Source organism: Vicia villosa, linkage group LG2 (genome assembly GCF_029867415.1).
Source record: "Vicia villosa cultivar HV-30 ecotype Madison, WI linkage group LG2, Vvil1.0, whole genome shotgun sequence".
In the NCBI taxonomy this organism is placed as follows: domain Eukaryota; kingdom Viridiplantae; phylum Streptophyta; class Magnoliopsida; order Fabales; family Fabaceae; genus Vicia; species Vicia villosa.
In genome coordinates, this window is record NC_081181.1 from 157,675,185 (window position 1) to 157,689,172 (window position 13,988).

The 13,988-nt window shown below is 28.3% G+C and overlaps 1 protein-coding gene and 1 pseudogene across 1 annotated transcript; both read right to left on the minus strand.

Annotated features, from left to right (window-relative positions):
* Window positions 1-2,238: 2,238 nt before the first annotated feature.
* Window positions 2,239-2,703, minus strand: LOC131650428 (S-protein homolog 5-like). Its single transcript, XM_058920139.1, has one exon. It carries the CDS (start codon window positions 2,701-2,703, stop codon window positions 2,239-2,241), a length of 465 nt encoding a protein of 154 aa, XP_058776122.1.
* A 3,134-nt stretch (window positions 2,704-5,837) lies between these two features.
* LOC131652685 (uncharacterized) lies at window positions 5,838-10,185 on the minus strand (annotated as a pseudogene).
* Window positions 10,186-13,988: the final 3,803 nt, after the last annotated feature.

Below are 13,988 nucleotides of genomic sequence, written 5' to 3' on the forward strand. Positions count from 1 at the left end.
TTATTCTTGGCTTCTTCTTTATTGATCACTCTCGAAGATGTTTTGGAATCACTCACGAATGACGACACAATTAATTGCCTTAGATTGAAGCTTATCAACCATCTTAAAGCCATGTAGCTTCATTGTCCCCGATTATCGCTCTAAAGAAGTTATCGGTTGTAACTGGTACGTTTCATTCCGATTTCTTCGATCTGAGTCACAATTTACGATTTAATCTTTCTTTTTCTCGATCCGTTGTTGCAATCTTCATATTGTGATTTCGATTTTCATTTTCATTTTGTTTTTCAGCATTGCATTGAAATTAGGGTAAATTGATTTTCATGCGTTAATGAATTAAATGCACAACCAGATCTCTGGAGTGTTGAAACAATCTTATATCAGTTTGTTACAGGGAAAACACCTTTACTAGAAATAATCAAATCCACGTGTTTGAAGCAATTGAGTTTTCTTCTTCTTTTTTAATGCAAAAAACAAAGCATTTGTTATGATGCAATTGTTACTGTTATATATATCGTGGTTTTTCGATTGGGTATGATTCTTTTTGCATTCTTAGATAACTCACTGTTGTAATCATGAATAAACTCTGCAGTTACTACACAATATCCTTTTGAGTTCAACAAAATTGCATTTTGCTTCTGATATTCAAAACAAAATATTGAAAATTATTTATTGTCATTCAATACTTCTGATTTGGTTATTGGTCAATTTTAATTGTCATCAATACTTTTGAAAATAATTAAATTCATTAATTATGGTCAATTTCTTAATATTTATTTTGGAAACTATTTATTTAAAATTATTTATTCAACTTCTTAATATTATGGTTATCATTTATAATTAAGGCACATTAAAAATATAAACTAAGTATATTAAACAATGTGTATATAAAATTTTACTAGTTAATTATCACGATTTATAATTTTTTTTAATAATTATTATAATTTTTGTTTTTTTAATGCTAATAATAAGTAATTATTAGATTTTATTTATGTGGTAGGTGGATAATAATGAGCAATAATAATTATTTAAATTTTCAATACAAAGTTATAAACTGTTTTTGATATCAAGCATACTAAATTTTATATAAATTTAAAATTATTATTAGTTATATTTTTAAAAAAGTTATTATATTTTTATTTAAATTTATTTCATAAAATATCAAATAACTTAAATCTTTTTAAATTACCAAAATTTTATAAATTTTGTAGAGTTAAACATTTATTATGAAATTCTCCAAGACAAAAAAAGAGAGAAAATATTCATTTGAACTCAATTTTTTAGATACAATGGAGCATCGATATTCATTTAAAACTAAATTTGACGGAGAGTTGTCATATATTGTAGGTTTGTAAAAATTGTAAATATGATATAATAAAAAAAATCTAAAACTGAAACTTGACAGAAAACTGTTTTAAATTTTAGGTTTGGAAAAATTGACTAATATCTCAAAATTAATGTTATTTGAATTGAAAAAATGATTTTATTTAAATATGTAGTTTTACAATTAATTCATCTGAATTCAACTGATTTTGTTAACTCATCTAGATTCACTGGTAGATGTAAACGTATCTATGAAATACCAGTTGTAGACTATTCATTTTAATGTTCATCTTTTAAGTATTTTTCTTGTTACTGTTTTAAATATTATTGTGAATCAATGCTTAAAAGTCTGTGCATATTATTAGCATATATTTGTAACTATGTCGATGCTAACCAATTAAAGAATGAATTCAAACTTTACAAATGATGGTTTGGTAAACATATGATGTGAATGCCGATCTTTTAAATTTACCATTTTCCACAAAAGATAAGTTCAAATAAAAAAATTAAAATGAGTCAAAAAAATAATTTACAAATTCATAATTTTTTGAATTTATAATTTAATTAAAAATGATTATATAAATAAATATAATTTTAAAACATCTTTCAAAAGAATAGTTTTTTACTTTTAAAAACAACTGTTTACAAATTAAAATTAATGATGTTTTTATTTAAAGAAAAGAAGAAAGGTTTTGGAAAATGAAATAAGTTTTCCAAACAAATTCTTAAAAACAATTGATACATTAAAATAATACCAAAAAGATAATTACAAATATCCACCGTTGAGGTTTAACATGTAAAAAAATATAGTGCATGAAATCAACTTTGTAATGGTCAATAAATATAAAAACAAACTTAGAATTCATAATATTTATTCTTCATTCTACACAAACTTCAATGCATAATACATTTATCAAGTTACACCATAAGAGTATTATTCCCTTCTATAACATGATTAGGGTTCCAAGGATAACATGTATCAGATGTCTCAGTTTCTCTACATGGTCCTGATTTATCTATCTTCCAATTACATTTGCTGCATATATCATGATCTCTTGTTTCCTTATAAATGTCAAAGTAATGAAATTCATCAGCCCATGTAAATCGACAAAAGTATAAAGATGCTCTTAGAAAAGCCTTAGGCTGAAAATCAAATGCGTAATTTTCTCCAAATTTCAATGATCGAAACCCAATATCATGCTTTTTATCTTTACAATGAACACCAAGCTGAAGATCAGTTATGTTGCTGGTAATGGAAATGTATACTCTATCTGGAGTCCATGGAGCCCTTAGAGTCTTTAGACCATTTGTAATTTGAAATGAAACAAGAATAGTTATCAACATTGAAAGTGATAAGAAAATTTTAGAAGCAGAAATTGCCATGCTTGTACAATAGAGTAATTGATATACTAATGTTGAAATATATGATACGTGTTTATATATAATTATTCTGGTCACTTTAAATAAAAGTTATTTTTTAAAATTTATTGAATATTTAATGTATTTTGCCTATATACAATTGCTAGGTACATGTAATATTTAATTAACTTAAATATGAAATTTATAATATAAGAAAAATTGTTGTTCTAGAAATCACAAAAATACCATTTTGTTAGTTTAGTTTAAATTAATAATTTTGGGGACAAAAATTGTCTTTTTTTGGTTTTTTCCAACTCACCTTTCACTTTTCAATTTTCAGTTTTCACTTTTCAGTTTTTTCAATTCAAATCCTTATTTCCCCCTCTATTTTCACTTCTCTTTTTTTGTTTACATAAAAGTAGAAAATAAAAATATAGCATTATAATTCAACAATAACAATTAAAATGATTTTTTTTATAAAAATCTATGCTAATAACAATACATGAATATAAATAATTCAACATGAAAACAAATTATAACTAATTCAATATTAAAACAAATTATGCTTAACATCAATAACTAATTTAATACAAAGATTATTATGATCATTTGAAATGATTGTTAATTTAAATTTAAAATAGTATTTAATTTTTAAAAATTAACTTTAGTAATTGAATATTAATAATGAAGAAATATAATTTGAAATAATTTTTATTTTAAGATACAATATTTTTTAAGAAAATAATAATAATTTTAATTTAAAAAATTATTTCAATTAAAATAAATTTAAAAATATACTTGAAAAGTGTGTTATTGGATAAAATATAAAATATTATTATATTAATATATGTCATTAGTGAAGCATATACAATTAAAATAATGTTTGCACAGTTAAATATTAAAAAAATTATAAGTTATTGATGTCATTTCACAAATATATGTCGTCAATGTAAATAGAAGAAATATATATATATATATATATATATATATATATATATATATATATATATATATATATATATATATATATATATATATATATATATATATATATATATGAAAAAGTGTATTACTTATTAAATTGTAACATACTACTATTATTTATACTCAAATTCTATTAGTATCAAATTCTATTGCTTCAGATATTTTTGTAAATGATACTTAAACAAAAATAATATTTGTATACGATAAAAAATCTATTATTGATCTAAATATTTTTATATACGAAAAATGGTATTTATGATCCAAAAAAAATATATTCAAAAAAGGCATACGAAAAAAAACTATTATTGATCTAAATATTTTTATATACAAAAGTTTATAATTGATTCAGATATTTTTGTAAACGATACCTAAACATAAATAATATTTGTATATGGGAAAAATCAATTAATGATCTAAATATTTTTATATATGAAAAATGGTATTTGTGATCCAAAAATTTTTTATTCAAAAATGGCATACGGGAAAAAAATCTAGTATTGATTTAAATATTTTTATATACGAAAATTTACTATTTATCCAAATATTTTTATGTATGATACCTAAACATAAATAATATTTGTATATGGGAAAAAATCTATTATTAATTTAAATATTTTTATATAAGAAAGATGGTATTTATAATCCAAAAATGATATACGAAAAAAAATTATTATTTATTTAAATATTTTATATATGAAAAAATCTATTACTGATTTATTTTTTTTTATTTTTTAAACTTCTATTTAAAATAAATATATTATATAAACAAATGCGCATACTAAACCAGAACCCGTGCATACGCACGAGTTTGTTACTAGTTTTTGTTGATATAAATGACCAGAGGTTGTATGTTTTAATGTGGACTTTTATTATTTTAAATAAAAATAATTTTATAACAAAAAAATTCATTTGATTGAAATATATTTAATGCTAGGCTCTTATTACCATGAATAAAAATTAAATATGTGTGTAAAATTTTGAATATTTTTGCACCTATTCAAAGAGGTATTTTTTTTAAAAAATTATCGAAAATAAGTAATGTAATGTTAAATTCTTTTAATTAAAATATACGAAATATTAACTAGTGCTCTTAGAAATTAAAAATTATTATTTTAATAGAAATATATGTGTTTATAAATACTCGATACTTAAATGTTTATTTTTTAAAAAGTTAACGAAAATAAGTAATATAGTCGATTATTTGGATTATTCATCTTTATATTTAAATCTAATTATCAAGAATCGGTTAATTATTAGTATGATTTTAATCAAATTTATATTTTGGACATGTTATTAATTTGGTTTTGACCCATTGTCATATTTTGGACATTTATATCCAAAATAAAAATAAAATTAGTCTTTTTTTGAAAATCACAAAAAAAAAAAACTTTAATTAGTTTTTTAACTTAAAAAGAAATTTCTAGAAAAAACTTTTTTTTTTTTTTTGAAAATTAGATTTTTTTTTAAACTAGTAGAAGACCCGTGCGCCCGCACGGGTAAGTCAAATCTTAAGATGAATAATGTATTATAAACGCAAAAAAATAAGTTTAAAAATTCAAATGAGAAATGTTAATTTAAGATTCACAAAACATGATATAGATGAAATGAATCTATATATAGTAGATATGTAACACCAACATGATAAATTTAATATGTCTAATAACTATAAGTATTTACAAGTATGACTAATAACTATAAATATTTACAAATATCACAGTTAATTATAAATATTTATAATATTTTGTTATTTAAATAAAAAAAGTATGACTAATAACTATAAATATTTACAAATATCACAGTTAATTATAAATATTTATAATATTTTGTTATTTAAATAAAAAAGGTATTGTGGTGGCAGTGTCCCCTAAAAATAGTGAATTTATGCTAATTATAAATATAATATTTTATTTATTAAAATAAAAAATTAATAGTTTTAGTGATAAAATTCATAAGAGTTACAATAATAAGTTTATGCTGGACTCTACAACATGTAATTAATCATCAGATAAAAATTGTAATGATAAGTTGATGATGGACTATTCAACATGTGATTGAAAGGGTAAATTAGGGAGATACTCTAATAAGTGTATGAGTCTAAATTAGAAAGATACTCTAATGAGTGTATCAGAAGAGCCTTCTTAAAAAGACTTCAATATTGATACTCTATGCTCTTTCATATGCATGTTCTTTTTTTCCTCTCAGTTGATTGAGACAATAGATGTGTTATTATTTATTGTTCAAAATTCACAAAATGGATATACACTTTGCTAATTTCTTGTTCTAAACTCACAAAATGGATATACACTTTGCTAATTTCTTGTTCTAAACTCACAAAATGGATCTCTGTAAAAATAGGCATGCTTCAATACACTTTGCTAATGATTTCAAATTTTCATGTAACATATGCTTTTGAAAATCTGACACAACACGCATTCCTTGCCAATAGAAGTCATAAAAGTGGATGGAAATAATCTTTTTTGTACAGGCCAATTAACAAAAAATCAAAGAAAACAAAAGAGAAACAATTGAGAAACCGACGAAGGCATTTCATCGAACACTTTGGAAGCAAGACTTTGTAACAATTGCTCCTACCTGCACAAAACTTATCAAAGAGAAATAAAAAACTTACAAAACATAATAATCAAAGAAAATAGTTATCAAAGAGAATTAAAAACAAACTTCCATAGCAACTTACAATGGTCTTTTCCAAAATTTACTCCTTTTTTCATTTTCAGTGAAGCAACACCTTTAGAGAAGGACATTGAAGTCAATCTTTAATGAAATTAAAAGAAAATCAAACAAATACTAAAATAATGTTACCAAGTTAATAAAAAGTTAGTGACATTAAACAATACTCTTCTCATTTTTTAGAGGAAATATAGATACAGTTCTATTTTCTAGAAATAGATCATGCAAACTCATTACGATAAAAAAATATAAATCCAACTCCATTTTCAATAAACACTAACAAATATAGCTCTAGCTCCATTTTTTAGATATAGATCCTGTAAAAAAACATGAGCCCTAGAATTGCTCTTATTTCATAGATTAAAATAAAATGTTTTACCGAAAAATAATGCATCAATTAAATGTCATGTAGCTTAGCTCATGACAATAAAAAAATTCACATGATAATACAAGAAATTCAAACCAATACTATGACACTACACTTAAGGAACACTACTACCTTATACTTTTAAGGATGCAAAAAGGCAAGATAGCATACTCATTGGAACACCACTACCGAATACTTTTAAGGATGCAAAAAGACAAGATAATCGTGCTATCATGGGCTTAATCTCTAGAAGGAGAAGGTCTTTGATTGTTATAACTTTGAACACTCTGTGATAAAGAAGAAGATCTTTGATTGTTATAACTTTGAACAGCCTGCATAAATACATGCATAGATTTTACAAACAATGAATGCTAGGAAATAAATCATTACCATAAAAGCACAACAGTTGTTATATTGCGTCACTGGCCTTCTAGAAAGTAGAAGAACAAAAATAAATAAATAATATAATATAAAACTGGGTATACTTTCCACTGTGATGGTGCTAATATCACTCTAGGTCTTTGAGACCGCACATACTCCAGGGCAGCAGTAGGAGTCATGTGCTTGTATTCAACCTGAAAAATAGGAGTAGAACACAAAGGCAATCGATCGGCCCCTCAAAGTTTCAATTGATGCCACAACTTTTAGTCAGAAAGATCAGGAGCTTACCAAATAAAAAAGCACAATTGTTGTACTCCATCCACGCCCAGCTTTACAGTGAACATAAGTTGTTTTACCACAAGTCGCATTAGCTATAATTAAATACAAAAAGGATCATAAACAAAAATAAACATAGCAAAGACCTCAAAGTATCCTTAAAAAGCAAAAAGTATCCTTAAAAGCAATTCATATCTACAATAGCAGACTCATCAGCCCCCAACTTGATAGCCTCTTTGCTTGCTCTTATGAATCTCGAAACAGCTTCTGTCACATAATCATGAGCTTCCTTCACATTCATCGACTTACTCATTTCATTCGGGAAACTGCTCAAGAAGTGGTCTCCATTTAGAACAGCTGCCAACTGAACCACCTCACTCTGAAACTTAGAGAGGCTGCCATTTCTTTCGCTTCAGTGCTCCTTAAAGGCGTCACGTCCGGCAAAGTCACTGAAATACACACATAAAGCCCAAGTTCAATTATATGTGTATACAAATAAATAGTCAAAAGCAATAACAGTACTAAAATACCCAATACCCTTATCTACTCTAATTCAATACATATTCAATTATAGTTTTTCCAGCCCAAATTGCCTCCAGCACTATGATTTGTGGAACTCTTTGATAGTCATTCTCTTGCCATCGACGTCACATTTTAGACTGCACAGATTACCAAATTCCTTAGGTAAACTTGAAAAGCTTATTATGCAGTTTAAGATGTAGAGATGTATGTCTTAGATTTAAAAGCTTTCCAATGGAATTTGGTACCACTTCCAAATCAATACAGGAACTCAGCCTTAGAAGTTCTAAACTCTCCAATTTTCCAAATGACTTGCAATAGATCCTTCACTATCTTTAGCCACAAGTCATAAGGCCCATGTCTGAGTGATGCTGCATTCACTTTAATGGTGGTAGTAAACCTTTGCAATTTTTCAAATCCTGTATTTGAGTGCAAGTAAATATGGTTAGTAAGTCAACAGATTAATTATGAGTTAAGCACCATTTTATATGTACCCTGACATACCTAATTCTTTGTGAGATGAGTAGGCGATGGTATGGTAAGCTGTATTTTCGCGTTATTTGAGAGCGACATTAAAATTTCTATGCTCGAGCTTCTTTTTATTGAGAAAGTGACCTCCATTTCCTCTTACCCTTCTCAAATCATGTAAGGTGACGGGAGTCTTGAAGATGTGGTTGTCAGAAATGAATGTCACAGGCTTACGGCTAGGACTATGATCACAATTCTACACAAATGGCAACCCTGTCAATTCGATAACGACATAAAAATATTTTCAAGAATGTAAGTTATTCCATAGTTACCTAAACAATATTTTCAATAACAAAATTACCAAAACTCAGAAAATTATAACATTACTAAAAAACAGAAAATTATTAGTTGGGAAATGACAAACCTTTATCTGCTTATTTCAAATAGGTTGCAACCTATGTAAAAATTCACTGACCAAAATTCATCTCTGAATATTTGGATAGAGAGCAAAACCAACATTCATCCAACCTAGGGAAAAAGGTGAAACATACTATACCACATCTTTGTGGCGACTTCAAGTCCATATTAGCATTATTCACATTATTTTCCTTGCTGCGGAGATTCATCAACAAAAAGAAAACAAAGAAAGAAATTAAGAACCTAGTAATTGTAATACTATTGCAATATTGAAAATGAAATGGAGATAAATCATATATTAATGCTATAAAATTGGACCAACCTTGAAGTATCTAATGCAGAGGTCTGTCCTTGTGTCAACAGCAAGGTATGCTGAGCAGTATTGAGCACCTAAAGCTCCTGCAACACTTAGCCAAAACTGGTAGCTTAAACACAGACGAGGTAATAACTAAATTTTGACAAATGAATAACTCATAAGATATATATCTGTTCCAATCTCTTATAATTATCATAAACAAAGTTGGGGATTAGAAACATATCTAGGAAATGCCAAGACTCACTAAGCAAATCCTGAGCTTTTTTACACTCAGCTTAAATGATTTGAATCCTGAGCTTTTTTTGCATTTGTAATACATTTTGTTTTGGGAATATTTCAACCGTGTAGCAACCCGCTTCTGAATCCTTGTCATAGGAACCTTTATTTGCAACGTTGTTAACTGGACCTCCTTGATCCCTAGAAGACAGGGTAAGCACGACATATTTCCTCTGAATGAACTCCCAAAGAAAAAAGGTTGGTGTATGTTTAGTTCAGGGTAAGCTATAGCCTGAACTGAACATACACATCACCAACCTGAAAAAGTAAATCAAAACCAAATTAACCAACTCTCAATTTATACACCATATTCTCCAATTAATCAATTAACCAACGAACCAAAATAATCTGCAACGGGCTTTCCAACTTCTTCATTATCCATTTTCACATGAACAAAATCAGCTGAAAAAATCAACAATGAAGATGAATGAAGAAGAAATCAGAGTAACAAATACATTACCTTAGACAATGAAGATGAATCAGTTGAGAGGCGGCACACAACAACCCTTATGACGGCGTCACACATGAAGACGAGGCGGCTCATGACAACAGGAATGACGGCGCAAAATAACACCTCCGACGAGGGAACCAGAGAGAAATGAGAATGTTGAAGGAATAATATGTTATTCTGAACGGCTAGGGTTTCGGGAGAGAGGAGGAGGAAGAAAGAGAAAAGTGAAAGAAAGGTGAAGGAAGATCTGAATAGCTAGGGTTTCTGGAGAGAGGAGGAGGAAGAAAGAGAAAAGTGAGGTAAAATCGAACGGCTAGGGCTTCGGGAGAGAGGGGGTGGAAGAAAGAGAAAAGTGAGGGAAAATGGATCTTTTCAAATGAAGGAAAAAATGGGAAATATGTGTGCCACTTGGAAGAATTGAGACATTTGATTGGTGGACTAAATTTTTGATTTAGCAAATTACAAAAAAAGGCTTTTGTAAGGGTAATTGATTTTTGTATTAAGGATAATTTAGGAAGTTTGGTAGTATGTTTTATTATTAGGTAGGTAGTTGATTCTTAGAAAGAGATCGTTTTTAAAAATAAAAATAAAAATAATAATAAAACTGATTATGGATATAACTGATTGATAATCATTCTAAGAAAATATTATTACTAAATAGAAAATAAAGTTAAGCTAAAGTGTGCATCTCTAGTATCATACATATATATCAATCAAGTGTTAGACCTAAGCTCTCAGTAAGTAAAATTAATTATGGCGAATAATTATGCATATAGCAGTGCATATTAGAAGGAGTGAATGAATATTAATTTAGCACCATGCAAACTAAGTTGGATACTTGAATGAATGAATCATCTCAAGAGAGTTCACACAACTGTATATAACTATTACACTTAAGGGTTTGTTGTAACTAACTTTGTAGTTAGTTATTCCTTCTATCAAAATAGTTATGAGTACATGGATATAGGAGAGCATGGTCATGCATGCTTATCATACAGATATGCATGACATGACCTTCCTCTAATACGCCTCCGCAGGCTCATGGTGGATCGAACAAAGACACTTTAAGCTTGTCACGAAAATCTAAAACATGGCAGTTGATAGAGGTTTTGTTAATGCATCAGATATCTGAGCATGTGTAGGGATATGATAAATTTGCAATTGATTGTCCACTACCTTTTCTCAACAAATAAAATGAATGTTCAGCTCTATATGTTTGGTGCGTGCATGCAAAATTGAATTGTGAGCCAACACAATTGCAATTATGTTGTCACACAGTAGTGTAGGAACTAAATGCTCAATTTTGAGCTCAGATAAGAGTGATTGGAACCATAGTAATTCAGTAGTTATGTGAACTAAAGCACGATACTCATCTTTTGTGGTTGATCATGCGACCAAAACTTGTTCCTTGAAGCTCCATGCCATTAGATTTGGACCAAAGAAAACACACCAACCTGAGGTCGAGCACTTATTATTTGAATCGCTATCCTAGCCAGATTCATTATGCGCACGAAGGGAGAACTTCGAAAGATGTTTGGCTGGTGCAAGCAGAAGTCCAAGTGTTGCTGTGCCACTCAATTAACGTAAAATGCGCTTTATTGTAGACTAATGAGATTCCAATGGTGATGCCATGAATTAGCAGGCTTTGTTGACTGAAAAGGCTATGTCTAGTGAGATTCCAATGGTGATGTCAAACCTAATTAAGGCATGATGCAATTTTTCATACCATGTGTGTGGGGCCTGGTTGAAACCATATATTTCCTTTTTGAGTTTGCAAAGAAGCGAATCATTTGAGCCAGAAAATCTTGGTGGTTGGTCCATGAAAACTTCTTCCTATAAGTCTCCATTGAGAAATGTGTTATTGACATCTACTTGTTGAATATCCCACTTGAAAGTGAGATCTAAAGTCAAGATAACATGAGTATTCATGGGCTTGATGACTAGAGAAAAGGTCTCATGGAAGTCAAATCCGTGTTGCTGATGAAAGCCTTTGGCCACGAGCCTTGTTGTGTACTTGTTAACACTACCAACAAGATTCTCTTTCACCTAAAATACCCATTTACATCCAATTGTTTTCCTGTGAGATGGTAGTGTAGTGAGTGCTCATGTGTCATTCTTCATTAAGGATTCATATTCAACTTTCATTACATCTAACCACTAAGGTTGAGATAAAGCTTGTGTAAGTTTAAGAGTGCACCTAAGAGGGGGGTTGAATTAGGACTTTGAAAGTTTATCGGTTTTTAGAAACAAGTTATTGTTATTTTTCTGGTTTGGTGCAAGAGTTTAGAAATGTATTACTTTCTTTTCTGGTTATGATTTGTGAAAGCGGTAAATGCAGAAAAGTAAAGAACACAATGATGTATACTGGTTCCCCTCACAATCCGAGAGTACTCCAGTCCCCTTTCAACACGAAAGAGATTTCACTATTGTTAGATATTTGTACAAGCCTAATCCCAAGACTTATCCTACAATCTTCTAACACCCAAACCACCAAGAACAATCCTCTTGGATTTATCAAGTTGAAATGAGAACAATCCTCTCACTTTCAACTTCTTGTTTCCAACAATCCTGAAAACAAGGAATACACTTCACACAATCTTAATTCCAACAATCCTGGAAAAATAAGATGTGATACAAACAAGAATTTTTGAATAAATAAATTTGTAGTATATAAATCCTATGAAAGATTTCTTCTCTTTCAAATATGAAACTCAAGAACAATATACTCTCTTAAGTGCTCAAGATACTTTATGAATATGATATGAAAAATATGACTCAAAAGTATCACTTAGTGAAATTTCTATTTGTAAAAAATATGCAGAGAGTTTTTATTTAATTGATTGAAAAAGGTGAGTAAGAAATAAATTTGAAAATACAATATATAGAGTTGACAAAACTCTATGTAAAACATGGCAATGGTTGGTATATAGTTTTGAAAGATAAACCGTAACGTAATATGAAAATAAATTATAAAGATGTTTTATTCAAAACCGTCGCATTGGTTCACGAAATTTCCAAGCAGTGGCGGTCAAAATCATTTGCATCAAGAAGCCAATTGTTTGGCTTACTCACAGCGAAAAAAAATAATTAGACGTCAATCTATTTTCTTTATATAAAATATGTTTTCTTCCACAAGACAATTATTGATTGGTTTAATATTAATTTTGTTTTCAAATCAAAGCAATCTATTGTTTCAAAAAAGTCAATCTATTGGTTTAACATATTTTTTTAAAATAACACAAATAGAGACGTCAACCAATCAATTAAAAGGCCTATTGGTTTAACGAGCAATTCTTGCATGGACACGACCCTAAATCCACATTTTTAGGCACAACCAATAGGAAAAAGTTTTTTTAAAATTTATTTTAATTTTAATTTTGGTTTTAATTGGATTCATGGGGTGGTTGAGATTTGAAGGAGAGAGAAAAATCAGTATTTATTTTTTTAATTAATTAAAATTCTGTGATTGGTTGTGTGTAAAACAATTTCTTAGGTATGTGTCCACCTAAGAATTTTCCTGGTTTAACATGCAATCTACTGTTTTTCAATACCAATCTATTGTCTTACAAAGATATGAAGAGTTTTATAAAAAAATAATCTCACAATCTATTGAAAGAAATTATTATTTTTAATAGTAAAAAAAAAGTAAAATAAATTAGCAACATATATTTTTTTTAGTGAAACTTTAAAAAATATTTTACTTAGTTTTAATATAAATAAAAAATAAAATAAATTAGCAACACATATTTTTTTAAGTGAAATTTTGAAAAATATTTTACTTAGTTTTAATATGTATGATTAATTCATTTTGAGCACTAAGATTGTATATGACAAGAATTTCATATACCTTGAAAGTTTGATAAAAAAGATTGAACAAATTCATGCATCTTTTTCCTTCTTCTTTTATATATGTGCATGGTCTTGATAGTTTTAAAGTTGTCTTCATCAAAACACAATTTTGGAGAAGCCTGACTTCACAGCTTGCTTGACTGAACTAGGGTCATCATGAGCTATGAGCAATTTAGGTTTTGAGATACCGAGTCTGGCTCTTGTGATCATTGGATGGGCATTTCGCACTAGAGGAATTGGGGAGGCTTGATTATTAAAGAGTGAGACAAGGAAGAGTTGAAACCTGACTTGTCTCTTGTAGGCTCCTCATGGAAAAT

Excerpts from the sequence above, each read along its gene's own strand:
- LOC131650428 (XM_058920139.1), bottom strand. The coding sequence starts at position 2,703 with ATGGCAATTTCTGCTTCTAAAATTTTCTTATCACTTTCAATGTTGATA.